Source organism: Fusarium oxysporum, chromosome 15 (assembly GCF_000149955.1).
Source record: "Fusarium oxysporum f. sp. lycopersici 4287 chromosome 15, whole genome shotgun sequence".
Classification (NCBI taxonomy): Eukaryota; Fungi; Ascomycota; class Sordariomycetes; order Hypocreales; family Nectriaceae; genus Fusarium; species Fusarium oxysporum.
Window position 1 is genome coordinate 1,577,911 of NC_031000.1, and position 27,951 is coordinate 1,605,861.

Genomic DNA, 27,951 nt, shown 5'->3' on the forward strand with positions numbered 1-27,951 from the left:
TACTTGACAACCAAAGCATTGCCTCAGTCGACACGACCTGTCATACAGTTCACACTGAAAGACTTCCCCTTGCCAGTTCAGACCTTAGTCAATGATCTTATTAGCATCTTGGGGCCTTGTGAACTCAATGATGGCTGAGGTAGCACTCTTCGTCGCGAATGTCCTCGTAAGCCATCCGATATATTTTAGTGGTTTGAAGAAAATGCGTCTTTTGACGAACTTCTCGTACCCCGCCTGTACTAGTGTGGCTACCGGAGGAATGTCGGACAAGGTATAAAGCATAAGGGCTATGCCAGTCAAAGGGACAGACGACGTACCATGCTTCGACAGGTGCAGGGCACCTCTGAAGACCAATAACTAACCGACTTATCACCATTATCATTTTCATCTCCGCTCTCTTCTCTGCTCTTCTGAATGATACCCAAACTGCCGTAGGATCATCATCGTCAGCGTCACAAACACCACCAAGCCTTCCTCTCTAGCATTTCTTGGGCTCCTGGGTCACTTTCCGCGCCAGATCAATTCTCTTCTCCCTTGCGTCGCGACAAACACTGCACTCGCCCGAAACCGCCTCGCTCGTCACCTTGATTACGAACTTGCCACATATGGTGGCGCAGGGCACAATCTCCACGGGCTGCTCGCCTACGCGCTGCCCGCATTCCTGACAAATGAACGTACCCAGGTTAATGAAGCACATGCTAGTGCCCCAGTCACGACCGCAAGCTTTGAAAGGTCAAATTCAATTGGAAAAGCGTCTGTGTGCAACGCAACACTGGAACGTTGCTTGTTATTCCACGATGACGATGTGTTTGGGGTCGCTACAAGGAATTTTACTGCGCGGGGCCGGCATAGGCAATGAACAAGTGAATGGGGGAGGTTGGAGCCCTACTACTACTGTAGGCAGTCGTGGCGGTAACATGACAGGATACAACAAAAGTGTCCCGTCGCACGATAACAGTCCTGTCCGTGCACACACTCTTATCCCGACCCTGGAACGCGAATCTTTACAATCTTTACAATCTTTACAATCTTCTTAATAATATTTTAGCGGAGCGTAGGAGCCGGCGCGGCCGTGAGCGTCTTTGATGCAAAATGGACGCGACTGGTGACGTGATCCTGGTGCAAGGTGGAGGCTCTGTCGCAGCGACGCGTCAGACCTCGAGAACCATGAAGCGGACCGCGAACCTGCAGGAACGGCTACAGGAAAAGTCGCAGGCGGTCGGGGAAAGGGCTGATGCAGTTGTAGCACCGCTTCACGGCGGAGCCGGGGGTGAGAGCGAGCTGGCCGACAAGGCTGGAAAATCGCAGATGTTGGAAGACGCGTCGGGCAACAACGTGTCGCTGATGCGGACTATGCTCCGAGCCATGCTTCACGAGACGTCGACTCAGCTAATGGACGAGCAGAAGAAGATGCTCGAGAGACTCTGGGACGCGTTGATGGGCAATCAGCGGATGACAACGCAGATGATGGGTGAGCAGCTAGAGATGGTTCGACAGCTTCAGCAGGAAGTTCAGGCGGTCAAGACGCAGGCGGTCGAGGAGTCGAGGAAGGTAGATGAGCTCAGGCGCCTGCATGAGCAGTCTACCAGGCAGCTGAGGGTGATGCGAGAGCAAACGAGCGAACAGATTAGAACAACGCGTGAGCAAACAACCGAGCAATTGAAGATCATTCGGGAACAAACAGCGCGGAACTTTGAGCAGATGCGATTGCAAGTCATGAAAGAAGTAGGGATAGTACAAGGTCAAGCGGCAGAAGAGATAAGGCAAGCGAAGGAGGAACTGAAGCAGGCAAGAGAGGAGATGCAGCAGGCGAAAGAGGAGATCAGCCAAATGAAAGAACAGCTGAATACGATAGCCGGCAGCATTTCGAGCGGTGCTCAGACGAGCCCGCAGCCATCGTATGCAGACGTAGCCCGTACCCCACCCACAAGCCAGCCAAGTAACGTCCGCACTCTTTCGTCCATGCGCACTACCCCATCCTCATTCACGGACACCTTGTTCTGTACTATTGACACATCACGGGTCAGCGAGGAGGACGGAGGCAAGGCGCAAGTAGGAGAAGTGCGTCAAGCTATCGAAGAAAAGGTGCGGGCGAGGGAAGGCGGCCAACCGAACTGGCGATGCGCAGCCGTGGTGAAGGATGTAAGGAACGAAGATCGCATCAAGGTAGTGTGCCGAGACGAGGCGGAGCTGCAGCTTGTCAGGGAGGCGGCAGAGAGGACGATGGTGAAGGGCGTGAGGGTTCTCAGAGACCAGCTATACCCGGTCAAGGTCGACGGTGCAAACAGGACGGCGGTTCTAGATTCATCTGGCAATATTCTGCCTGGTGCAGCCGAAGCTCTAGGAAAAGAGAATGAAGTGACGATAGCCAAGATGCACTGGCTCAGCAATAAGGAGAACGGGAAGATGTACGGCTCGATGGTGATCTATGTCACCAAGGCGAGCGATGCGCGACGACTTCTTGACGAGAGATACTTCCACCTCGCCGGAGAGTCGGCCAGCACTAATGTCTTTGAGCGACGCCAAGGCCCCGACCAATGCTACAACTGCTGGGAGACTGGCCATAAAGCCTTTGCCTGCAGTAAAACACAACGATGCGGCAAGTGTGCGGAGACGGGACATCGCCATCGAGACTGCCAAGCGGTCGAACCAAAGTGTGTTCCATGCGGAGGACCACACGAGTCGTTCAGTCAAAACTGTCGGGTGCGACAACTACACATCACTGATGGGCACAACCTGCGAATCTTCCAGCTCAACGTGCACAAAAAGGATGTGGTGCAGCTGAGCATGATGAACGACAGAGACTTGCAGGACTATGCGGTGCTGGCAGTCGCCGAGCCGTACGCCTTGAATATTGAAGGATCGGTGGTGACGACACCAAACAGTCACAGGTACTGGATCAAGTATATACCTACAAAGAGACACGACATGCAGTGGCCGATACGCAGCATGCTCTGGATACGGAGCGACCTAGAGGCGGAACAAGTGCCGATACCGTCGGCTGACCTCACGGGGGCGATACTTCGGTGGCCCGACCGGGAGGTCTTGGTGGTATCGGTATACGTGGCAGGGAAAGATGAGGAGGCCCTACGTACTGCCATGAGGCAACTACAGGCGACCATCGGGAGCTTCCGTAACAGCACGGGAAAGAGGACGGACGTTATCCTAGCCGGCGACTTTAACCGGCACGATCAGCTCTGGGGAGGCGACGATGTGACAGGTAGGAGACAAGGTGAGGCGGGGCCGATCATCGACCTCATGGATGAGCATGGTCTACTCAGTCTTCTCCCACGAGGAACGAAGACGTGGGAAGGACCAGGTGGCGAGAGCACGATCGACCTGACGCTCGCGTCAGCCGAGCTGGCAGACGAGATGGTACACTGCGGCATCTATCCGACCGAGCATGGATCAGATCACAGGGCTATCCAGGCAGAGTTTGATCTCGCGATGCCCGAGAGAACAGCGGAACCAAGGTTGTTGTTTAAAAATGCACCGTGGAACGCAATCAGGGAAAGGGTGAAGGAAAAGCTCTCACCACTTCCGTGGGATGGTGATGTCCAGACACAGACAGACAGGTTGATGGATGTGGTCCTCGATGCGATCCACGATCTAGTCCCACGTGCGAAGCCATCACCGTACGCAAAGAGATGGTGGACCACAGATCTCACCAAGCTTCGTAGGACGTACACGTTCTGGAGGAACCTGGCAAGGGCCCGGCATCGGGCCGGTCAACGGATTGACAGCCTGGAAGATCGAGCCAAAGAAACGGGTAAAGAGTATCATGATGCTATCAAAAGACAGAAGAAGACGCACTGGGACGACTTTCTCGCCGATGGGACCAACATCTGGCAAGCCGCCAAGTACCTCAAACCCGGACATGATGCGAACGGTGATAAGGTGCCTCCGCTGAAGAGAACTGATGGAACAATGACGCAGGACAAAGTCGAACAGGCGGAGGAACTGCTCAACGTCTTCTTCCCGCCGCTGCCAACAGACATAGAAGAAGAAGGCCCGCGACCACGGCGCAGAGAAGTGGCCATGCCGAACCTCACGATGGAGGAGGTGGAGGAGAAGGTGATGGAGGCCAAGGCGTGGAAGGCGCCCGGTCAAGACGGATTGCCAGCCATGGTATGGAAGCAGCTGTGGCCGGTGATGAAGGAACGGGTCCTGCATCTGTTTCGGACATCACTGGATACAGGGCGATTGCCTAGCCAGTGGAGGACGGCCAAAATCATCCCACTCAAGAAACCGAACAAAGGCGACTATAAGATAGCCAAGGCATGGAGACCGATCTCGCTTCTATCAACGCTGGGCAAGATCCTGGAAACAGTAGTGGCGGACCGTATATCGCACGCCGCCGAGACATACGGACTCTTACCCACCAATCACTTTGGTGCGAGAAAGAGGCGATCGGCAGAGCAGGCTCTACTGCTCTTCCAGGAACAGGTCTACAAAGCATGGCGCAATCGCAAAGTGGTCAGTCTGGTCAGCTTCGACGTCAAAGGAGCTTACAACGGCGTGTTCAAGGACAGGTTGCTGCAGAGACTCGAGGCGCGTGGTATACCCAAGGGGCTGATCAGGTGGATCGATGCCTTCTGCTCATACCGCACGGCTACCATCACGGTGAATGGCTACACATCAGCGCTACGGGAACTGCCACAAGCTGGCCTCCCGCAAGGGTCACCACTATCGCCGATACTATTCCTGTTCTTCAATGCAGCTGTTTACGGCGACCGTCGCTCCGGCGATAGACTACGCTTCGGTCGTGTGGTCGCATGCACGAAACGAAAGAGCACTGAGCTGGTTCAACAGGGCTCAGAAGATAGGAGCACGAGCCATCACGGGTGCTTTCCGGACAGTCGCGACAGCAGTGATGGAAGCAGAAGCCAACATACAGACGGTATGCGAGCGACATGCTCAAGCAGGCATGCGGATGTACATCAACATCAAGACGGTGCCAAAGACGCACCCGCTAGCAGCCCTCAAGGTGTCGGCGAGTCGAAGATACATGTCACCGTTGAAGAAGCTGGCGCTTGCGTATGAAGGCAGCGGAACGGAGCGGATGGAAACGATTGAGGCCTATGCGGTACCACCGTGGTACAACCGGGTGCCGCTTGTATACGAGGCCGATCGTGAAGCGGCGAAAATAGCTGCAAAGAACGTCAACGACATTGTCATCGCGACCAGTGCTTCCGACAGGGGAGGTCTAGTGGGTATGAGCGGCATCGTGGCCCAAAGATCGCCTGGTCAAACAGACAGGATAGTGGCCAGGTACTCGGCCACGCTCGGGTCACGAGACGATCAGAACCCGTACACCGCCGAGCTGGAGGCGATAGCGATGGCATTGCGATGCATGCCGGATGGTCTACAATGTCGAGAGCTTACGGTGCTGTCAAGTAGCCAGTCGTCACTCAAGGCGATTGCCCGACCGCAACAGCAATCAGGCCAGACCTCCATCCGTCAGATCTACGAGCACATCGAGCGACTGAGAAAGGGAAACAATAGAGTCAAGATGATCTGGGTACCATCCAGAGACGATGACCTCAGCATGAGTCGTGAAGCAAAGAGACAAGCCAAGAAGGCTACCAGAGCGGGATGCACGTCGCAATCGCTACCGTACCAGGCCCGCTCCACGCGGCTCAGGTTGGCAGTGTCGCAGCTGCATCAGCAACGGAAACTACCCGACAATGTAGGCAACTACTCCAAACGGATAGATCGGGCCCTACCAGGCAAACATACGCAAGCACTATACGACATTTGCAAGAGACGAGAAGCCAGAGTGCTCTCGCAGCTCCGCACGGGAATGGCGAAGATCAACAGCTACCTCAACAAGATCGGGGCCGCAGAGTCGGACATGTGTGAATGTGGATGTGGACCAGAGACAATGGAGCATTTTCTGTTCCGATGCACAAGATGGGAAGCAGAGCGTGAAGCCATGCGTCGAGTAGGACAAAACATGATGGGCAACCTTTCCTTCTTTCTAGGTGGAAAGTCGGCGTCAGACGGAGCAAAGTGGAGACCTAACCTGGAGGCGGTGCGAGCGACAGTCAAATTTGCGATGGCGACAGGAAGATTGAGCCAGGAAGGAGTTTGAGAAGGAGAAAACAAATGACTACTGATATTAACATCACAGCTGATTACTAACAACAAACAGCCTCAAGTTGACAGACCATGCTTCAGCTGCTGAAGATAGGATGCTGAACACTTGGAGATGGTATTGGTTGGCCTTCAAGCAGGTCTGTCAAGCAGAGTCAAGCAAACGGGGCTAGAAAAGTAAGAACAGGAAGAGCAGTAGGGCTTTCTTTCGTGTAGAATGGACGAAAAGCGGGGAATACGTGAATAGCTTAGCGTAGCCACAGGCCCTATGAGGTCCGTTGTTGTGGTGCGGCAGTATTTGTGTTGTTATCGTCTGGATCGCGCGCGTTGACGACGCGTCATCGACTCTACCACCAAACACCACAACACGCACGAGGGAGCAGGCGCGTCCGTGCGGTCATCAAACCGGTCGAGGGAACTGGTTATGAAAACCACCCGACTTCCTGCCGTTTTGGCAGCTACAGAAGACAGGGCACCCTCGGACCCAGACCGGCTCTGGGACGGTGGCATTGGAACGTGATGCCAAAGGGCCGCAGTGCACACCGCGAGGGCGCGGATCCCCTTCCCTAAGTGTTCGTCCTGTGTGTAATGGAAGTTGTTAACAGATTGTTGAAGGAGTCGTTAAGACCGAAGTGGTTACGGAACACCCAACGATCGGGCCGCCAGGCTACAGCGCACCGCACGCATGACACATACGGGGAGGCTGGGTTGGTTAGTGGACAAGGTCAACTTTTCCAGCACGCCAACTGGGTGGTGGTAGACAGAGCCTTGGCTGCGAGACATGGTCGGCAGGCTGAAGGAGACTTCTGCTTGTAACGGGAAGTCGGGCCCGGGGTCGCGCCCGGACAACCCGGTGGGCCGTGGCAGTGTATGGGGACCGGAGGAAGGATCGAGTCCGGCTCGCAACCGGGCCAGTGCCAGGGGCACTGTTGGTCGTCTGTCGATGTCTTCAAGGAGTCTGTACACTGGCCGGAGAGGACGGACGCGCATGTCGGTCGGCCAAGAGGACAGGATCTAGGCTCAGCTCGCACCTGAGGCGCTGCGGCGCGATGTCGTCCCTAGAAGTGCTGTCTGCGGCGAGCTTAAGGTGCAAACTGCGATCGCACGACCAGGGCGCACGCGTGACGACTACGAAGCGCCGTAAGTCGACCCTGGTATCGTTGTCCAGGTCTTGCCAGCCTGGCTTGGAGAGAACTCGAGGATTACCTCGACACAGCCTCCATGCTTTCGTAGCCGTTCGCCCTCGCCCCGTGGGAAGAACGCATGCAAGCCACGTTGAGCGGACAGGAAGGGGAAGAAGACGACAAGATCAAAGAGTTAGCCAAAGCAGGATGGGCAGTAAGAATAGCGACAAGCAGCTCGGCGAGAAACGATCTGGTCGGCATGGGAGGAACCGTTCGAATCCCTATATCCTTAGCGAGGGCCGGCAAGATTATCGAGACCTTCTCGGTCACGCTAGGGACGACGGAAGAACACAACCCGTACACCGCCGAACTAGCAGCCATCGCTCGTGGTCTCAAATATCTGCCAGAGATGAAGTATCGGGTTGTAGTGATTTTGACGAGTAACAGATCGGCGGCACAAGCTATAGGTAACCCTCGCCAGCAATCGGGCCAGGGGCACATTCGGGAGATATACGATGCTATAGAAAAGCTCAAAGGAGACATGAATAGAGTTAGGCTCATCTGGCTACCATCTGACAGTGAGCTCAAAATCCAGAGGATAGCCAAGATGTCAGCCCGCCACGCAACAGAGCCGTACGTCACACCACGCATAGGAACAAGCAAAGCAAAGACGACAATTCTCAGTCGAATGAGAGCAGACTTGCGAAGGAAGAGGAAACTACCAGACGGAGTTGGCAGACATTCGAGAAAGGTGGACTCAGCTCTGCCTGGTAAACATACTCGGCTATTGTACGATCAGCTACCGTGGAAGGAAGCCAGCGTGCTGGCACAACTCAGAACCGGGTTGGCACGACTGAATGGCTACCTGTATCAAATCGGAGCAGCAGCGACCGATGAATGCCCATGCGGGCAAGCAAAAGAAACAGTAGAGCACTTCCTCTTCCGATGTGTAAAATGGATGGCACAGCGCAAGGAGATAATGCTTCAATGCGTAGAGGAAAAGCGCGGCAACCTCTCCTTTCATTTGGGGGGCAAAGCTGCATCAGACGGACAAAAGTGGACACCGAACATGGAAACAGTACGAGCCACAATCCGTTTCGCGATCGCCACAGGTCGCCTGGAACAGAGATGACAACAACATCACTACTAACCTATCGACCATAAAATTATACCTACCGACAACCACTACCCTGGACAACCAGAAGTAGGCACCGCTTCAGCCGCCGAAGATAGGAAACTGAACACTTGGAGGAATTGGGCTTCAAGTTGATCTGCTACCACTAACCGATACGGGGATCTAGGAGAACAATGAAGAGACAAAGAACAAGGCGGGAAACATAGGGGCTCTGCGAGATCAAGACATGAATTGGCGAAATGTATGTATTTTTAGTTTTTAGAGTCCTATGGGCGGTGGCCTACCGGGCGTAATAGATCTGTCTGTCTGTCTGACTACTAGGGACGATCCTAGACGGCTTATCATAGTGAATTGCACCAAAGAACATCTGAGAATGTCTACCAGGCCGTCTACAGGGCTGCACTTTATCTTGATGGAGTCTCTCACCCTGTGGTGTTGTCAAAAGAAGCTTCTGAAATAGAAGGGGCTAGACTTACAGCAGAGTAAAATGACCACTTGGTATAGTCACCGTCTGTACGGTCGATAGAGACCTCATCAGAAAACCACCAACTATACCAAAAAGACTCACCTTCATGACGATATTTGTCACAGAAAGCTTTTCTCAATTGAGCACTTTCTTCGCTGAGAAACGGGCGTCGAAGTGCAAGCTTGTGTTGTATCTTCTGATTGATAAGCCAACGACGAATTGTGCTTCTTTTGCAGTTCAAACTGGCGCAATCAATTATTTCTTGGTATGAGATAAAAGCATTTCTTCCAATGAGTACTTTGATATGATTTTTATCTATATCTGATAGTCGTGATGGCCTTCCAGAGCGAGGTAAATCTTTTGCTGATTGTTGGTGATGGTACCGTCGAATGACTCCGTAGATCGCATGCCGACTTAGCCCCTCACTGTCTGCGATATCCTGCACGCAAACACCTGATTCGTACATCGTTACAAACCTCGTTCTTTTGCAAGGAGAATGATGTGTTTTTTGCCGTATTCAAGGCATCTTTTCCTATAGAAATAACGCGATGAAGTTGTGGTGTTGATGTTGATGTTTAATTGAAAGCGGGGTCCGGACCTCGGATGTGTCGGAACTTTTGCACGGGACTGTAGAGTAAAGTTATCAACTGCAAGATGCGGCACCAACGTCGGTCTCCGACATGTAAGTAGTTCTTGCAGTGACTATAATGCGCACCAATTAAACGTGTTTGCGATTTTTGCGACTCAGTAAACTCCCTCCCAAACTCCCGTCGGGCTAAGTGGCTGATTGCGTGGCGGCGGTTCCAAAAGCTTATCTCGTCCGAAAAGATGCCGTGTTTTGATCACCTGTAATCACTAGCCTAAAGCTTATTCCCTCTAGTTATCAGCTAGTTAGTTTCACAACCCTCAACCCCTACTATCTACAAGGATTAACCCCGAGGTAGTTGATAAGCTGCAACCCTACTCTCTGGGAGGTGTCACTCAGGGGCCCCGGGAAGGGTATGCCGCTTCTACCATTCTGGTATCTGGGCGGGGGGGAGGGGTCAATTCCGGGCTGTCGAAGCAGGTTTCAGCGTCGTAATGCCATGAGATTTCAGCCTCAGAGATGATTTTTTCCTAGACAAAGAATGGCTGTCTTTAATTAGTGAGTTATTAACTGGGAACTTGACATATTTCCAGAGATTGTCACGATAGCCCACCTACTGGGTTGAGCCCTACCCAGGTTCCCATTTGTAGTAGAAAGGTGAATAGAAGTAAATTCATCGAAGCACATATTTTCAAAGGACGATTATCTCTGGCAGGGACGAAAGGGGTTGCAGAAACACATAGGTATTCACGAGGCTGAGATAACTCTAATGATCAACTCGAGACGCATCTTGGAAAGTAGGAAGCTAGGCTTACAGGGCTCTTTGTTGCGCTAAAATGCCCAGATCCTTAGCAACGACAGAGAATATCACATTTTTGCGGCAACGTACCACTCGCTTATCTTGTATGTTGGACGATTCTTTAATTGCCCTCCCTGGCAATGCGTGGATTGCCCAGTCCGCCAAGCGACTGGAAGGATGGTTCCCTGTGGCAGCTTTCTGCGAGAGGGACTGTAATAGAGTATTGAAATGTGTTGCGAAGGATCTGCGTGATCTTATGTATGGCTATGTTGCTGCTGATAGCATCTAATAATAGGCTCTTGAATTGGCTATCATGTACTTAGCGGGACGATCGGCACACACTAGCGTAAGTTGCGGCCGCATCTTCAGGGCGGTAGGGGACGGTATGCTGCTACTGACTCGTATATAACCCTGTAGATAAGGAAGGCTAGTTTAAAGAGAGCTAGATGTCTCTGGTTTAGCGCAAGTTACAGCCGTATATTAAGTTAACCTACAACTCATAAGTGTCGCAGACTTTCAAATCACCGCTAGTCTATGCGAAATCTCCACGTTTGGATGCTACTTTATAAGCTGTGTAGGATTAAGCCTACCCCGTCTGCTGTTGATCCATCACCCGGCATCCAGGATGTCATCATCGCACGTCGACCTGGCTATTACAGTGCCTACCTTGGTAGGATCTGTGTTGTCAACCATAGCCATAGTAGTAGTGCTGAGCCTGCATGCGATATCTCCTCCTACACGTCGACACGTTCGCCACGCCCTTATTATCAATCTCCTATTATGCGGTACGGGCACCATCGAAAGGTTGACCATTTATGGGCTTCTAACAACCGGCTCAAGACTTGGCAGATATGATAAATAATACTATATCAGGCAGTCTGGCACTTAAGTATGGCCCACTTGACCAAGTTCTAACCAAAGGGCAATGTACCGCGAATGCGTGGGTGGGCCAACTCACAGTGCAGACGATTGACTTTAACATATTATTTATATCAATAACGGTTCTACTCACCGTGCAAAAGGCCTATCTACTACAGGATTCGTCATTGCGGAGTGTTATGTTAATATGCCTTTGTGCATGGATACCAGGGATCATTACCAGTATGTGATTTTTCTAACATGGACTGCAGTTGACACTCACTGTTTTGCAAGGCTTCACCGCCCTAGGACTACAAGCATATGGCCCGGTGGGCGGCAACTGGTGCTGGATTCAAGCGAAGTATCCTATCCTACGCTGGAGCTTGTCCTTTGGATGGCGCCTCTGCATATTCTTCTTGGTCATGGGCATTTATACTACGGTGTATTTCCAGCTCAAACGGACGTTTGGACGTTTCGGGGTCTCAGGGGCTTCTTCTGACGGAACAAATATAACCACGACAGACACAGCCTTGTGCAATCAGCACGCCACTACTCCAGCTTGGCCGCCAATCATGAAAGTCTCGTCACTTACCGTTGCTTATGAACTCGGAACCGTGAATGATGCAGCCAGTTCATCGTCTACAGCACCCATGAGCAACCAAGCTCACTGTTACAGCAACCCGGAGCCTGATTCTTCCAATGCCTCGGCTGCTGCCATAAGACAACCGGCGTGGAACAGAGCGTTGCCGAACCTACGGAGAATGATGTTGCTGAACGGCTATCCACTAGGATACCTTATCCTCTGGACTCCCGGAGTGGTCAACCGATTCATTGAAATTAAAGGTAAATCACCGCCATGGCTCGTCGCCTTCCTGGCTTCTACACAATACATTGGGCTGGTACATGCAATCACTTATGGCTATAATGAGCAGTTTCGACGCTCTATACAATCTTGGAAGGTTTCCCGGCAGAGACGGGAAAGGATTGAGGATTAATTAATAGAATAAGCAGATAATAGGATCTTATTGAACTAATTAGGCTATCAGTCTCTTTTAGATAACTTTTGTAAAATTACACTTAGTATGTAATAGGCTGCCCCTATGATTGCGAGCTATAATAGCCTGGCTTTAAATAATAGTAAGTTATTTAGCTCTTGTTTTATTTCTTATTTATTAGGTATATATATTAGTAATTATTTCTTATTAGTTTTAGGTATAAATTAATTAACTAATAAAGCTTTACTAGCTTATTTATCAGCTAGAAATAAAATGAAATGAAATAGAAATTGATAAATTATGTTTTTATTCGCAGGGGTCTAAGGGATTCCTCCCTATTTGGATAATCGATGCGATGTACTTGCTGCATCTTGTTTTCTTTTTTAGAGGACATGTTATAAGAATCAAATAGTAACTAAATTTCAAACTCGTAAATGTAAACTATCATATCATCCGCATGCGTTAAACCCCAAACTGTCCAGAACGTCCGAACGATCTTCTCCATCTAGTCTGAATCTCCATAGACAGGGTCAATAGATGGCCTGACAAAAATCTTGGAACCGCGACATTCCATGTGCCGGGTACATATACACATCAACTAATCACTCAACATGACTCATAACCTTCCCCTTGGAATCAGAATCTTGGCCGGATCGTCGTTCGGTTTCATAAGGATTGACATAGGTCGTTGCAAACTTCCTCGCGGAGACGCCCTGATCGAATAGCATGTCCAGCTCTGCATAAGAGCGGTCCTTGGGCTCTGGGAGTCGGAAATAAGCCCAAACAAAACACAAAGCGCAGTTACCGGCCCAGAAGAATGCCGATTTAGCTCCCCAGTTCCATGCCGTTGGGTTCAGCGAATATAAGCCGATGATATTAGTGTATGCAACCCCAACGATGTTGTAGGCATTTCGCGCTAACACAATCGTTCTTTGGCGAAGTCTCGACGACGGCAGCTCAGCGACGAGGGAGTAACAGACGGGGCCGACTGTGATGTCATAGGTGAAAGTGTAAACAAGAAGCAGTGATCCGATTCCCCAGGAGCGACTAGCTGCCTTTGGAGGAATGCCTAGGCATCCGGTGACGAAGAGGATCACAGTAAGGAGGAAGAGGCCCCATACGTAGATCTTGCGGCGACCTACCCGGGCCATCAACGGCCAGGACAGCACCGTACCAATAAAACCCAGGGCGAATTGGGCGATCGTCAGGTCGAAAGCGGAAGAATCTGCAAGACCAGCCTGCTCGTAGAAATATGTCGAATTGCCCATGAAGGAGGAACCACAGATGGTCTGGCAGATCCAGGTCAGGCATGCAATCTCAGTCCTACGGAGATTAACTCGTCCCCGGAAGCAGTGCAGGTACCCAGTGCCCTCGCTGATCTTCCTCTCAACCTGGTCAGTGTGGATCATCATGGCCACGGTCTCGTCAGCGTTGACGGTTGTACCTTTCGATTGCAGACGCTCCACCGACCGTTTAGCTTCCTCTACTCGGAGGCGTGTCATTGCCTGTAGGATGTCTCGCCGGACATTTTTGTATGTGATTTGTCATCTTGTACGCTCTAGCCACAAGCTTGTCGCTGCGAAGGAGTCATCGCCGAGCTGCGAGCTTGATCTCTTTGCTGTGCTTTGTCTTCGCATGGGCTAGTAAGACCTTTTCGCTGATAGAGCGAAGACCACAATGTTTAGAGGCTGAACCCTTGTATACCGTAAGGTTTGGGTGTGGCGGCGAGCCGTTTGGTCGCAGTGGAAGTGTCTCTGGGTTTGGAAGATTGAGAGAATAGATTAGAGGCTTCAAACCACGGCGGGCAGACTTAGGTATATGATGCTTGTCGCCTGGGTGACGCGGCGCGCGCGTAGGGTTAATGGCGAAGCTGCATTCGATGCAAATTATTGCTGGCTCTGGCGAATTGTAGTACAAGCCGAGACTCTCGAGCTTTTGGAGCTGACTCGGCCACAATGTGACAATAGCATCCGTATACGTCGCGAGGCCTGTTATATTAATAAAGTTGCGAAGGCACCAAGAGGATCGGATACCCTCTATGAAGTCACATTTAGCCAAGAACAAAGAGAGTGCACGAGTGAAGGCAACCACGGCGCCCTTGCTCGTCGCATAGTCGAGTCGGCTGGGGACGCCGATATAGGAGTCCACAGACGCACTATTGATGATCACGCCGCCCTTAGACAAATGTGGCAACACGTACTTGGTAAGATGGAAGTACGAGTCCAAATTGACGCGGAAAGTGGACGCCCACAGCTCCCTGTTGTCACAACGTTTGTTATGAATATGCCCCTCTGAATGACTGGTTGATGGATACTCACTCGGAAATGTCACAAATATCTCCTTGCTCCTGCCTAGTGGCAGCGTTGTTAACAAAGATATCGATCCCGCCGAGCGCTTCTACAGCCCGCTTTGCGACATCCTTGCAGTTAATCGACAAGGACAGATCGCTGGGGATGAGGATGACCTGCCCGCCGTTCTTCTCTACCTGGGTCTTGGTGTGCTGTGCGTCCTCTTCCTCGGGCGGGAGATAGACAATGGCCACGGTAGCGCCCTCCATAGCGAACAGGATGGCTACCGCACGGCCGATGCCGGAGACTCCTCCGGTGATAAAAGCCTTCTTCCCCGCGAGCTTACCCGATGGCGTGTACACAATGTCTTCGCCTTCGGATGGTAGGTGAACCTTTTGCGGCTTGGGCTCCAGGTCTCGCTCGAGGCCGGTGCTGGCCGGCTGTTGAGTGTTCTTGCTTGGGTCCATACTAGGATGGATGACCTTGTGGAAGGTCTCTTTGGCAGTCTCTTTGGCAGAGTCCATGGTTGCGTTTGCGGTGTTATTTCTCTGTGTTTGTCCTCCCAAATATGTTCTGGCTGGAAGATGGCCCGGCGCTTGAGTTGCCTTCTATTCCACGAAATATGGCATCTTATAAGTCTTGGGAAAACTTGCCTGTCCTTCATGCAGGAGCTTGATGGTCGTTTTCCCCGCATCAAAAAGGTAGTCATTCATGCGTCATAAGCATGTGTCAGTCAGATGAAATGGGTACGTTTTCGCAAGTGTGAAAAATCAAACACAGAGTGTCCCTTGTCTCGGGCCAAGTAAAGTCCCTGGACCCCAGGTTTTCTGCTTACCTGATCAGCACCCACCGTTGGTGGAGGGCTGGTCACGCTCGGCATTATGCGGTCATCATTGGCCAATCTGCCGATGGTTTCAGAGTCCGGCAGTTAGTTATCACCCCGTATCTCCGAGTCTCGAGGTTCTTATACACCAATGAGGCTGCGAAGGTGGGGAATTGATGGGCGGTTTATGATCTGCGCAGGCATGTGATTGTGCTTGGACGATTTAGGACACACCGAATGGGTTTTGCAACGAGACACTGCAGAGAGGATTTCCAGACCCATCGCCACTCCGGAAGATGCCGAATGGGGGCACAGACGAGTGTCCAGACCAGAAGCACCTTCTCCGTAGGCCTCATCTCCCACGTACCATTATGAACGCATAATCGTAGGAGCGAATGAAAAACGCTTCTTCACCTATCTCAAAATGTGGATCTGCATGGCCTCACTCCAAAATGCAGGGAAATTGGAGGGCACCCCCAACTCAACGGCTATTATTAGTTTCAAGCTATTTGCTATTATTCTCCAAAGCGTCCACTCTGGATGGCACCGTGATGTGTTCACTCGATCTTATGACATTATATAAACTCTGTCTTGGAGCCATGGCGGGCGTCGAACGTCTGTTTGTGCGTTTCTTGCTGTCATCTGTTTTAATTAATGACCATCGCAAGTTCCAGGGTCGTGCCACCGACATTAGCAGTCCCGTCTTCTACATGCTGAAGCCCGACGCGGACAAACCGTTGCTTCAAGAGTCTGAAATGGCCTAAAGATGTCGTAAATGCGTTCCCGGGAAAACGGTCGGCGGTGTGTAATGAACCAGAAACATCTCAATGAAGATGCGTGAAAAGATACCATAGATCAACCATTAAGCATAACTAATACGAGATGCTGAAAATTAATGCTATCGGTCACGAAGTCGTGCATATATAACCCCACGCACACGACGTCAGCCTGAAAGATCCTGAGCGGCTTCCTGTCGTTCTTTCGTGTCTGCGAGTATCTATTTCTGGTCCTGAGGGCGGGTGATAAGAACTATGTGACGTTTTCTGAATGAACCTGGTCTAGGATGTTCGGGTTCCTCCTCCGCTTTGTCGCCCACGAGGGGGGTTGTGGCCACCATTATGCACGACGGTGCTCCTGATGCAGCTAGGCTGGGAGTATGATGCACTCGGCTGCTCATATAGTGCAGTATTATCCTTTGCAGCTCAGCTGCGTCTTGTTGGGTTCCATTTGCGGTTCCGGGTTGGCGTTGTCGGTACGTCTCCGCGCCGACCGCCCGGACATGTTCTCGTTGCGCTTTAGTGAGTCGGCTGAAGACCCCGTGCACCTTCCTCAGCCGAGCTGGACACTTACGAAAGCCGGCCGCGTGAGGGCCTAAGCAGTTGATACATTGTTCTGGTGCAGTACAGTCGTCCATGGTATAGCCCGTCTTACCACAGCGTTGACAGACTGGCTGTCTATGGCAGTGGCGAACGGAGTGGTAGTCCCAGCATGTTTCACACTGTCTGAGGCGGTCAGTCTTATCGATCGGCCTGGCCGCGCGGCTGCCAAAGGGAGATCAGTATCTCTTGGTCGGCTTCAGAAAAGACACAACCAGGGTCTTAGTCAAGGGGTTGTCTAAGACTTGTCGCGATGGACGTATGTCAACAGGCTTGAGCCCTGTCTGTATCTCTATCCCATCGCTGATAATGCTGTCACTATCGACCTCATTGCCATAGAAGTCGGCCAGTCTTCGAGGAAAGTCCGAGATCACATAGGTGAACCATCCTTTGTTAGTTTCTACTGTCGTAGCCCGTAGTTCAGCTGCTCACTCGGCTTGCTTTTCTACCAGATAGTCGCGTGTTTCAGGGTCAGCGGTCTGGACGGCCCATCCAGACCTTACTTGGAAAACCTGCCGAATATTGTTTGAGATGTTGCCGAGTTTTTCACGGATAAGGGTTCGGATGGCGTAGTTACTCTGAGCTCTGGCCGGAGCGCCGGCTTCTAGACGGATGAAGACACAGAGGTATTCTCCCGGTAGGGCGATGGTCGTTGGTTGCCCCTGGCAATAAGGTGGATCTGTTTGTCGGCGACGTTGTTGTTAATGGATTAGATGACCACAGGCTGTAGGGGGCGAGGCAGTGGCAACGCTGCTGTAGGTGGACTTGGAAGCAGGCCCGGTACTAGAGAGCTCTCGACTCCAGGAGTCAAGGAAGCTATCGGCAAACTGTTAAGCGAAACGTCGTTGCAGTCCGGTAGTGAATTGTTAAGCAGCTTCTTCAAGCTTGGCGCAGAAGGCCTGGAAGACCGCCAACTTGGTATTGTACTCCTCTACGCGTTCGCGCGCGAGATCATTGGCTGATTCGATGATACAGTATCGGTAGGTGGGTGTTACCTGTGGGTGGGTACTGCATGGTAAGTGTTGCACTTACTAGTGGAGTACGTTGTGGGAAGTCTAAATCGACTTTGCTAAGTCACAGTCTCGATTTAGAAGACTTTCGTGTATCCATCTCTTGCTGTCTGAACCCCGGTATCACAAATCCTTGCTGCTTTTCTTCTGCTTGTACGCGGCACCCAAACCTCACCCGCATTTATCTTCTCCTAACGAGCTTCTGCCGGTCCTGGATCGCATCCTCTGGTTGGAATGAGTATTGCCTTGCATAATGGGCAGTTGACATGGTGTTTTTGGAACCAAAGGTCGATGCATCTTATATGGAACAGATGCTTGCATTTCAATTGCCGGATGTTGTCTTCATCCACTAGGACTTCGAGGCAGATTGCATTGCAAAGACGTCAGTATCGTGAGGAAAGTTGCATCTTTTGCAAACGCACCAAACCTCAGCTAAGCTGGTCTGGGTTGAATTCCATGTTCCCTGTCTCTTAACCTCCTCGACGCGCTTGTACTTCTGTGAAGGGTTGGCGTCATTAAGCGATCGTAGATCCACCGTCTCCCTCGGTATCGTGTTTGTACTCTCGACGTCTCTCTGGGGATGGCGATTTCTTCGTAGTAATCTCACTAAATGACTTTTGTTTATCAACATTAACATGGAACGCATGAATTTGGAAGGAGCAACGTGCACAATGATGAATAGGAATGGGACACCTAGGATGAAGCTGAATACCACTAGGAACGGTATCAAAACCCCTGACGTTGAAGCACCGTTGTCGCTCGGCTGGGCCGGGTTGCCTGCGATGAACCCCATGAGCTGTTGTTGTTCGCTTATATCCTCGTGGTTAAATTCTGGCCGCGTTCAATGGATATGTTGAGACATGATTGATCTTATTGAGACTGTATGACTACAATGGTCTGATCTGCTGGGTGGCTGGGCTGTGGATATTATGTAGTGAGCCGTGCTCCTCAGACACATGTAACTTAGACCTTTCAACAACAACACCGATTATTTCCGCAGTATTGTTTCATCAGATCTAGTCTCACTGATATATCAGGTGGTTGCAACAGTGGTCCCCGATGACATGTCGTGCTGAGGCATATTGAGGTCAGATCAAATATCACGACGGAATCATGGCTTCATGCCAAGAATATGCCAAGTTCTTGAAGGGTTGATGGTTGCCACCCAGCGTCTGAGCGTATCGTCAAAACAGTCGCCACAGCCTTGGAAGCTGCCACCCTTTCAGCCAGCATGATGAGCGATTGGTATGTTGCCTAGAAAAACCAGTCACATGCAGTCAACCTAGACTGATGGTCAAAGTAGTCTGACCATTCACAACACAGAGGTCGCCGTACGAAACCAGGCGGACGGCTTTAGTATCAGTTGGCTTGATCAGGCTGTTAGCAAAGGAGTTCGCCACGACGTAAATGGTGCGGAGACGCTGCTAATGTCGCAAAATAATAGCACCTGGGCAGAAGTGGCAACTTACTCTGGATAACTTGTGGACCCGGGGTGGCATTTGTGGGGCAACTCTCCCCTGTAAAAATTCTTTCTTGGCAAGCACTGTTAGTGCTGCGCTAGCAGCGGGAATTGTTAGACATTACGTGTATTCGGTTCATTGATGTGAATTGGTGTATTCATGTTGTGTTCTGTTAAACTCTGCCCCTTTAGGGCGTCGCCATTTTGGCGCGTAACCTGAAGCATCCCTGCTTGCACGTGATACCCTAGCACTTATTCAACAGGAATTTTCACAGGCCACACGACCACACAAAGCTGCGGGGATGCCATCGGCTCCCTAACAGCAGCTCTCAGAGAAGGAATTTTGGAGAGTTCGCCTTCTCTGCAAGCCTTTTGTCGGATCTAATGGCGGCACCTCAGAACCAGAACGCCTTAGATATCGGAAGACGATGCTCGCAGCATCGGTAATGACATCCTTCCGATCAACGATGGCGATTGCGATGGGTTTTTCCCCTTTGAAGGCAAGTGCACCGTCGGCCTCTGATCCCTTTCCCAAGGTTTTTCCCTGCCGCCACGACACTCGACTACGGGCTACAGCTTGGTTACTTACCGCGCCAGCAGATGTAGCGATGCGCGAGAGAATTCTGATTAATGGAAAAAGTCGACAGATTGTCCCTGAACCCGCCGACGGGTGACGGGCTTGATAACCCCAGCGCCTTTTGTGCCTTTGATATGCTCGATAGTGTTGTCTTTTGTCCCTTTTTGCAGAAAATGCCTTTTAGAGGGGAGGTTCTAATTTCGCTTCACGAATAACTAAGCCTCCCCAACCCAATAGCATTTTGTAATTAGATCATAGAGAGATGCCCTTAGCTTAGCACGTCCTGTGCCCCAGGAGGGGACTTTTCGGGGCCGTTGGCCCCTCGGACGAAAAATATACATACATACATTGCCCCTCTAAGCGGATTGCCTGGCGTATGGCCTCAGGACGAAAACTAATCAAATCAAATCAAATCAAATCAAATACCATAAAACCCCAGGACGCCGAATGATGAAGTGGGTAAAGTGGGTACTCGGCCCCGGGTGCCCATGTACCAGTCGCCCTTCCTTGCGAAGTGGAATCTGCATTAAACTTCAACCCACGAACTCAGAACAACGCAAAGCCGCAAGAGACGTGATGATTACTTTTCGATTGTACCATTTTGAGGATTTCTGAATAGACATACTATGAGCCATTTGAAGATGTTAACCCGCTGTCGTCAAGATGTATGAAGCAATCGCACCCATCCGCTCACTTGTAATCTTCAACGATATCCTGAGCAGCTCTTTCCCCACTTCCGGCTCTTCTTTTTGAATCTTTGTCCACTGGTCTTGATCCATCCGCCAGACCACACAATCTCTTTCCACAACAGCCGTCGCTGCCAGTTCTGTCTCCGAAAAGAAAGGCAGCTCGCCACATGTCGTTCCTGCCAAGATGCTCTCGCACAACCTGCCTTGTGGCAGGTGGTATTCCGCGCGGATGATGCCTCGCTCGACGAGATAGAATCCGTTGGCTTGTTCTCCACATCGGAAGATATTGGTGCCGGCGGGGTACTCTCGACGTGTAAAGTATAAAGTTGCTGGGAACCAGAAAACCTCGTTCTGGTCGCTTAAGCCCTGGAAGATCTGGAGCATGAGGCGGAGAGGCTCCTTGAAACTCTGCCACTCGGATGGACGCTGAACCTCAACACTGGTCAAAGCATCGTGGGCGGCCTCGGCGAGATGGTTGCGGCGAGGTGAGTTGAATGGGGAATCAAAGGAGGATAGACTGGAAGTCTTAGCTGGAGGCACATCCAAGTGTTGAGGGGACATGCGCTTCAGAGATTTCAGCTCTTCCTGTCTAGCATAGAGAGTCTTAAGGAGCTCGTTTTCGCAGCTTTCCAACGCGGAGTTCAGGCTAGGCAGCATCATGACTCCGATGCCATCGCTTCCCAATCCGGCCGCCCTCAAATTCTGTCCAAGCTGGTTCTCAGCATCCAAGCCACTCAAGACAAGAATCACGCCTTTATTATCGAGCAGCCGACTAATGGTGTTGAAAGCCTCTCCCGCAGAGAAATCGTGCCCGGTAACATGCCACATGTCCAAAATCAAGAACTTGATGGGATGCTTGGCGAAGGTGCTATCATCCAGAAGACCCCGAACCTTTTCTTCTACACTGACAATAGTGCCAAAGAAGAGATAGCCCGTAAGCTTGACGATATAGATTTGCTGTCCCGCATCATGTAGATAATGATGCTGTGATGGGTTGCGTCTCACGGTAGATGTGACAATATCGCCCGAGTAGTTTCCGCGGATAGCAGACACTCGTGATGTCTGCAGAACGAGCGACACAAAGGCCAACAGGATGCCGACGCCAATTCCTACCACGAAGTCGTGAACACTCATGACGAGTACAATCACGACTACGGTAAGGTACTCGGACAGTTTGAGCCTCTTACGGGGGAGCCAAAGAGCTTCAACCAGAAGCTCAAAGCCGAGGTCATAGACCAAAGTGCCCACCATCATAACAGGGATGAAAGCAATGAGAGATGGGCCGACTACCATAACTCCGAAGGTTGCTGCTGCCAGCATGTAGCCAGCAAGGCGAACGTTCCCGCCCGACCGCATGAAAAAGACGGTGTTCGCATAGACCAAGTAATTCTGAATGCTGCCAAAGCAACCGGAGAGGAAGTTGGAGTAGCCATGAAGCCTTAGCTCCTTGTTCAGATCAAGATGATCCTCGCCACGGTTGAGAGCCAAGGCAGGGACGTTGATCGGAACGTGCAGAAAGCCGAAGAAGGTCAAGGCGAGCATGGCGGGAATGGTTTCTGCAACAGCGTCCCAGCGGACAAGCTTGAACTCTGGGCAAAAGTCAGCAACTCCAGTAGTTGTAGAGGATACAGACGATTCAAGCTCACTATAAAGTGTATAGAAATACCACCATGGCTCATCAGAAGGAGGGCCTCGGAAGATCCAGCCATGGTCGCGTAGAACATCCACGTCCAAGGCATCGAGTGCAAACACAAAGAAATAGAAGATTAGGGGAATCGCTAGAATAAACATGGACAGGAAAAACTTGGACCTGATTTTGGACTGGCCATAAAACAGAACAATGGCAAACACAAGGGGTGTTACCCAGAGGGGCACAGCTGCAGGGTTTATTAGTTGCTTCAACGTGTCGAGGTCGTACTGAAGTCTGCCATTGAGTCGAGCTGAGACCTCGAATCCGGGTTGCGACAAAGGAACCACCCAACGCCGCCAATGCAGCCAAGTAAGATATGTCTGGGGATAAATCCCACCACATAGCCAACCTTAAACCGTCCCATGAGATAAAACACCAGGCCGGTCATCATGGCGCTGAGAGAAAATGACACAATAGTGGTGGCTATCACGGCATCCGGGTTGCCCTCCCCAACAACTTCAGTGATCTTCGCGGCCATGTTGTGGAAGAAGGGAACCACCTCGATCTGGGTGATGTTGGTCAACTGCGAGAAACGAGCAGAGGAGGCAAGTGACTGACCAGCTCAGAACCAACTGAACCTTTGAATATGCTTCCGGATGAGAATGTGATTTGCGATACAATAGTACTGACGTAGAAAACAGAGATTCCAGCGGACCCCAAATGAGAGAAAATCGGCCTTCCCAAAGGGAAGAGAACCATGCCTGTTTGCAATTAGCAAGAGATTCCAGTCTTCCAAGGTCAAGGAGACATACCGTATGATAGAGCATCCAAGATATTAAGCAGAAGACCGACTGCGACGACCGGCAAGCACGAGACTGGTGTAAGCACACAGTTATGCCAAAGTGCTTTTCGATCCCATCGGCTTGGGTTGACAGCAACTGCAACACCATAGCTCATCCGTTCTTCCATCTTATGCCCAACCTCCACCAAATCACTGATCCATGGGCGTCTCGCTTGGGGTTTTTGTCCCTCGAGATCCGACATGTAAGATCTCCTACCGCCCGAAGTAACCCGTGAAAGTAGAGGATTGTGCTCTGACATATCGTGTGTAGAATGGTTGGCCCGACGTTGCCCGGTCCGAGTTTGATTATCATCGCCATTGTCATCGTAGTCGGAGGCATGTGGTTGGTCTTGTGCAATCGACCGGGCAGGTGACGTCTTGAGCAGGTTTGACAGCACCGACGGCAAGGCGGGCGCTTCGGCCTCACCATCTCGGCCCTCTGGCGACGGTGGCTCGGAAACTCCGGCGATGGTTTGAGAAGAGTGCGCATGCTCGACCGTGGATACATCGTCACTGGCTTCGGGTTCCACAGATTCTTGGAAAGAAATCCTGGCTCGTTGGAGGAACGCCGGGCCCTGTTGGGTCTGTCCGTCTGACAGCAGATACGTCGCAAGCTCCATGGTGTCTTCACGGACAGTTCGAGCATTATGAACGCTGTCGACGGGTACTTTGTTAAAGATTGGGGATTAGCAGAGCTCGGACAACGTGAGAGCTTGTGCGCGCCCACCTAAGCTGTCTCGCACGAATCCGTGGGTGAAGGATCGGATCGGCTCTCTATGACCTCGGGCAGAGGCAATGTACAACGGTCTTGAGGTCGCAATAGGGAGAGGAGAGCCGTGGATCTGGTCCTGTGAAGGGCTCGAGGCACCCCCCCGGTGCAATTGCGGTTGATCGCGCTGTGAGAGCGAGCTCAAAGTTCTCCTCCGCCATGGAGTGAAGGCCAGAGGCGACGACATGGCTTGCACTTGGGTAGCCCGCGAGGCTCCTCCAGGTGGGATGGAGTAAGCTAGCTGCTATTTAGTATAACATCAGCGCGGAGCAAAGGGAGGAAATTCCGGTCTAAGGAGAGTAAAGGGTTGCTCAAGAGATTCAAGAAATGGGCAGGGAATGAAAAAATTAGAATAGATTTTCCAAGGTCCCCGTCTGGGCTGGGCTCACAATAAACTGGCGCTGGATGGTAAGTGTTCGTGGGGAATGGGAGTGACGAAACTCAAATGGCCGTCGCTTGCCCATGCTTAAATAGGTCGTGCCATGGAACAAAGCTTTAAACGAAGTCAAATTCAGTGCAAGTCCAGCGGCATGGGCCCCGCAAGAGAGCTCCCAATGCTCCCTATGGTGGAATCGCCTCCCTCGTACCATTCTACTAACAGGTCTACTCCTCCATAACTACATTGCTAGTGTATTAAATGCAGGTTGGTTACTGCCTGGAGTAGTTTTCGATAGAGCCTTGAGGGGCCTAGCCATGCGCCATGCAAGCCATCTTTTGCCATGCTTCGGTTAGTGCGAAACCACTAAACAACCGCCATGACCATTTGAACCCAAAAGTGCAACCCATCCAACCCCATTCTCAACGTCCCTCGAGTTCGCCGGGCGGGCCGAGCCTGAAGTGAAGTAATAATGATTGCTAGGTAAGCAAGGTAAATGGCTTCAGCGAAAAGTTAAAAAGGGTTTTTGCACCTTGTTAACCTAGCTTATGCAGATATGCCTGTGCGTTGAGCCGCTTGACGTCTCCATGACGTAAATAGAATTGGCAGTTCTCCGTTAAAGTTATGGTCCTTTGAGGAGTTCAGTGAGTTGTGATTGTCGTAAGATCTGCAAATCACGCCGCACGTATACGTACTCTGTCTGAATTTCGCCAGCGTCTTTGAGCGCTGTTACATCAATGAACAGATCTCAGAGCGACTCCATGCTCCCTGTCAAATCAAAGTACGTATACGCCGCCAATAGAACGCCATACCACTCTCGTCTTGTGGACTCAGACTGCTCGTCGCCGTATCGCCGGGCCCAGATGCTACTCCCGTGCTGGAAGAACCTGCGGCGTCTCACACCTGCTGGCCGCAGATATCAACCACACCCGCCCCGTTCCACACGAACTCCTCCAGCTTGTCTGTTCGTGTCCGGTGATATGCTAGCAAGCACCGCTTGTTCCGTCGCATCGTTAGGGGATTCGCCGGGAGTGTGCAGGTGACGGCTTGGTCCTCGTCAGGGTGGTCATCAATTCAATTCCATCAGTCCGGTGTCAACATTGAGTTGCGCTGAGAGCTTACTCATCATCTGGCCCGTGGAGTTGAACTACCGCATCTCCATGTTGGGTTGATGGCGTTGAATGGAAAAGGTTGAAGCAAAATACATGCGTCAACCCCCTCGCTCCCCACAACACCCATCTTGCTCCCGAAATCTCAGCCATTCTCCTCTGCTTGCCATACGATGCTACTTCCAGCCTCTCCTGACACATCTATCAACGCGTCCGCGGCCTCAATTAGCCCACTTCGCACCCACGACCTCAATGTTTGCGTAATCCCTACCATACTGGCTTCCAGTCGAGTTCGAAGTGATGAGACCATTTGCCCAGCAATACTAGACAGTCGCTCGCACTCTGCGGACATGGGTGGGATCGAGAGTACATCGAGAGCCATTCGTGACTAGCCGTGGATAGTCATTCCGTCTCTCCCACCAATATCGTAGCGGATCGGCCACTAATGGATCGTGCTTCGCGTCAGGATTGTTGTTTATATTGCGCAGGGGTGCTGAGTAAAAATATTTATTGAACTTGATTGTTAATTATTGAGATGAGAGTTCTTCTCAGGTGTATATCTCTAAATGATTTCATCTAGGACTTTGAACTCTAATCTAGGACTTTCAGACTGTTGGTCTGAATCCTGAAGGGAAGGAGGATCCCCGGATTTTCCAACATAATCAGAACCTGTTGCGGTTTTTGCCTTTTTCGTTTCCTCTAGAGACTTGTCTTCTATGATGTCTAAGCCCACTGAGCTCAAACCTCAAGGCCAGGTCGCCTCCCCGACCGAGGACATGATTGAAGAAGGCGATTCCCGGCTTTATAGCCATCCAGATGAGCCGCGTCGTGAGGAATGGCGTACAAGTATCATAGGTTTGTTCTCGCTCCTTGGTGTTATCAACAATTGATTAAGTATCTGGTAGTGGTTCTCTGTTCTCCCTTCGTTGTCATGACTACCTGGGGCTTTACAAACTCCTTTGGGTCGTTCCAAACCTATGTCACTGACACATTGAATCGTTCGCTGTCGACGATTGCATGGATTGGCTCCACGCAAATATTTCTACTTTTCTTCCTAGGCACAATCACGGGGCGTCTCACAGATACCGGGCACTTCAGAAAAGTGTTCTTCGCAGGATTACTTGCGACTGTTGTCGGCATTTTTGCATCCTCATTCTGTCATCGATTTAAGGAATATTTAGTCACTCTTGGCATTGCCGTGGGTGTGGGTAATGGGTGCCTATTTTGCGCAATGCTCACTGTTATGTCCTCATATTTCGATAAGAAACGTGCGATAGCAATTGGAGTTGCTGCGTGCGGCTCTGTCTCGGGGATGGTTAGTTTATTCGGGGATGGCGCGTCAGCTTGTGCCCATTGCTGCCGTCAGATCAGATTAACAATCAGATATATCAATCAATTCAATCAATTCAGATCAAATACGGTATCCTAACAGATCAATCAATTCAGACACAAGCATCTGTGCATCTGATATATCTGATATCCTTATAAAGGAAGATGACTACCCTAGAACTGTCGGATCATCCATATTTTCCGGTCCTCAGAGTGGGGCACTTCCCTAACAAGCAGTGATGCTACAGGGCGGAGTCAAGCCGATTGGCTGGTTTTGAACCCCAGCCCGCTCAGGGCTCGGTTGGAGAGCAATCTACAGGCAGATTAATTGGTTAAGTTGCCCCTTTTTCCTACCTCTTGCCCCAGTACGACACAGCCCTAGCCAGAGAAGCCGACACATCCTTCAATGTTTGGAAGCATATCTCGGCTGATGGGTTTCAATCTGTTGAAGCCCCTGCTGATTGCAACATACAATGTCGGAGACCGCTATAAAAGGCAGCCTTGCTGGTAGCCCGTCGTCATCGCCGCCACTACCCGCATTTCCTCGTCTCGGATCCCGGTCTAAGGCCATCGCTAAACAGTATGATGCCGCTTTAACTTTGGCCTCGACTGCCGATTCGTCCGTTGATGACCTTTACAAGATCATTTGGGGCCAACGACGTTTTGTTATTGCAAGCCTCTTAGATAAGAGGAAAAGTAGGGGCAGGCGAAGCTGGATCGGAAACCATGGCTGGTTCCTTGCAGAGTTGAGGAAAGACAATACATCCAGTGGAGATATCTGGTGTTGCCGGCTCTGCGATGATAAGGGTGCGCCTCGATTTTTCAATGCCCAGTCGACATCATCGGCATCAGCTCATCTTTTCAAGTTCGTGGTACTTGCCATTTCCAGGTTATCACTAACGGCTTTTAGAGCTCACAGGATCACCGAGACCTTTGAAACGGGTTCATCTGGTGACCCTTCAGTTCTCGACCTCCAGAGAAATGGATCCAAGAAACGGCCGGCTTCTTCTTCCCTCCTTCTTCCTCGAGCGAAGATGGCACGGATTAGAGAGCTCTCTGTTGGTTATATCATTGATTCTAATCTCCCCTTTACTACCTTTGAGAGTACCTATCTGCAAGAGCTGTTCCGTCAGCTGGACTCTGATCTTTATGCTCAGGTGCCCTGGGGTCGAACTGCAACCAAGAAAGATCTAGAAGACATACTCGTTTCAAAGACAGCGGCTGTCAAGGAGGAACTCGAAAATGCTGTTACCCAGATACATCTTAGCTTCGACCTCTGGACCTCTCCGAACAGGTTAGCTTTTATTTCCATCTTTGGTCACTTTATCGATCGGAGACACTCATATCAAAGCCGGCTGCTGGCTTTCAAGAGGCAGATCGGATCTCATGCCGGTGAGAACATCGCTTACACCATAAGAAACGTCGTCCGTGATTGGGGTATCGATTGTAAGCTAGGGGTTTCGATCTGCGATAATGCGGCCAGTAATGATGTTTGCTTGCGAAACCTCTACACAACTCTCGATGCCTCGATAACTCAAGCGGACACGGAGGCGCGAAGGATGCGATGTTTCGGTCATATTCTAAACCTCGTTGCCCAAGCCTTCCTCTACGGCGAT

At 51.1% G+C, this 27,951-nt stretch overlaps 9 protein-coding genes across 9 annotated transcripts; 6 read left to right on the plus strand and 3 right to left on the minus strand.

Moving 5' to 3' along the window:
* Positions 1-6,877: 6,877 nt before the first annotated feature.
* On the plus strand, positions 6,878-7,114 carry FOXG_14456 (uncharacterized protein; the record flags this gene model as incomplete). The annotated part of the gene is made up of 1 exon (XM_018394512.1): positions 6,878-7,114. One exon carries the CDS (start codon positions 6,878-6,880, stop codon positions 7,112-7,114), a length of 237 nt encoding a protein of 78 aa, XP_018254684.1.
* Positions 7,115-7,359: 245 nt separating this feature from the next.
* Positions 7,360-8,352, plus strand: FOXG_21727 (uncharacterized protein; the record flags this gene model as incomplete). Its single annotated transcript, XM_018402074.1, has 1 exon — positions 7,360-8,352. One exon carries the CDS (start codon positions 7,360-7,362, stop codon positions 8,350-8,352), a length of 993 nt encoding a protein of 330 aa, XP_018254685.1.
* A 2,479-nt stretch (positions 8,353-10,831) lies between these two features.
* On the plus strand, positions 10,832-12,059 carry FOXG_14458 (uncharacterized protein; the record flags this gene model as incomplete). Its single annotated transcript, XM_018394513.1, has 2 exons — positions 10,832-10,876; positions 11,337-12,059. The coding sequence occupies 2 exons, from the start codon at positions 10,832-10,834 to the stop codon at positions 12,057-12,059; spliced, it is 768 nt and encodes a 255-aa protein (XP_018254686.1).
* A 602-nt stretch (positions 12,060-12,661) lies between these two features.
* FOXG_14459 (uncharacterized protein) lies at positions 12,662-15,227 on the minus strand (the record flags this gene model as incomplete). Its single annotated transcript, XM_018394514.1, has 5 exons — positions 12,662-13,564; positions 13,764-14,047; positions 14,216-14,316; positions 14,378-14,955; positions 15,183-15,227. The coding sequence occupies 5 exons, from the start codon at positions 15,225-15,227 to the stop codon at positions 12,662-12,664; spliced, it is 1,911 nt and encodes a 636-aa protein (XP_018254687.1).
* A 542-nt stretch (positions 15,228-15,769) lies between these two features.
* FOXG_21728 (uncharacterized protein) lies at positions 15,770-15,934 on the plus strand (the record flags this gene model as incomplete). Its single annotated transcript, XM_018402075.1, has 2 exons — positions 15,770-15,793; positions 15,845-15,934. The coding sequence occupies 2 exons, from the start codon at positions 15,770-15,772 to the stop codon at positions 15,932-15,934; spliced, it is 114 nt and encodes a 37-aa protein (XP_018254688.1).
* Positions 15,935-16,449: 515 nt separating this feature from the next.
* FOXG_21729 (uncharacterized protein) lies at positions 16,450-16,545 on the plus strand (the record flags this gene model as incomplete). Its single annotated transcript, XM_018402076.1, has 1 exon — positions 16,450-16,545. The coding sequence occupies one exon, from the start codon at positions 16,450-16,452 to the stop codon at positions 16,543-16,545; it is 96 nt and encodes a 31-aa protein (XP_018254689.1).
* Positions 16,546-20,236: 3,691 nt separating this feature from the next.
* On the minus strand, positions 20,237-23,708 carry FOXG_14460 (uncharacterized protein; the record flags this gene model as incomplete). The annotated part of the gene is made up of 6 exons (XM_018394515.1): positions 20,237-21,870; positions 21,928-22,158; positions 22,200-22,476; positions 22,530-22,672; positions 22,724-23,419; positions 23,480-23,708. The coding sequence occupies 6 exons, from the start codon at positions 23,706-23,708 to the stop codon at positions 20,237-20,239; spliced, it is 3,210 nt and encodes a 1,069-aa protein (XP_018254690.1).
* Positions 23,709-25,151: 1,443 nt separating this feature from the next.
* On the minus strand, positions 25,152-25,358 carry FOXG_21730 (uncharacterized protein; the record flags this gene model as incomplete). The annotated part of the gene is made up of 1 exon (XM_018402077.1): positions 25,152-25,358. One exon carries the CDS (start codon positions 25,356-25,358, stop codon positions 25,152-25,154), a length of 207 nt encoding a protein of 68 aa, XP_018254691.1.
* A 367-nt stretch (positions 25,359-25,725) lies between these two features.
* FOXG_21731 (uncharacterized protein) lies at positions 25,726-25,896 on the plus strand (the record flags this gene model as incomplete). The annotated part of the gene is given in 2 exon segments (XM_018402078.1): positions 25,726-25,852; positions 25,862-25,896. Coding segments are annotated over 2 exon segments (162 nt in total).
* Between the last annotated feature and the right edge of the window lie 2,055 nt (positions 25,897-27,951).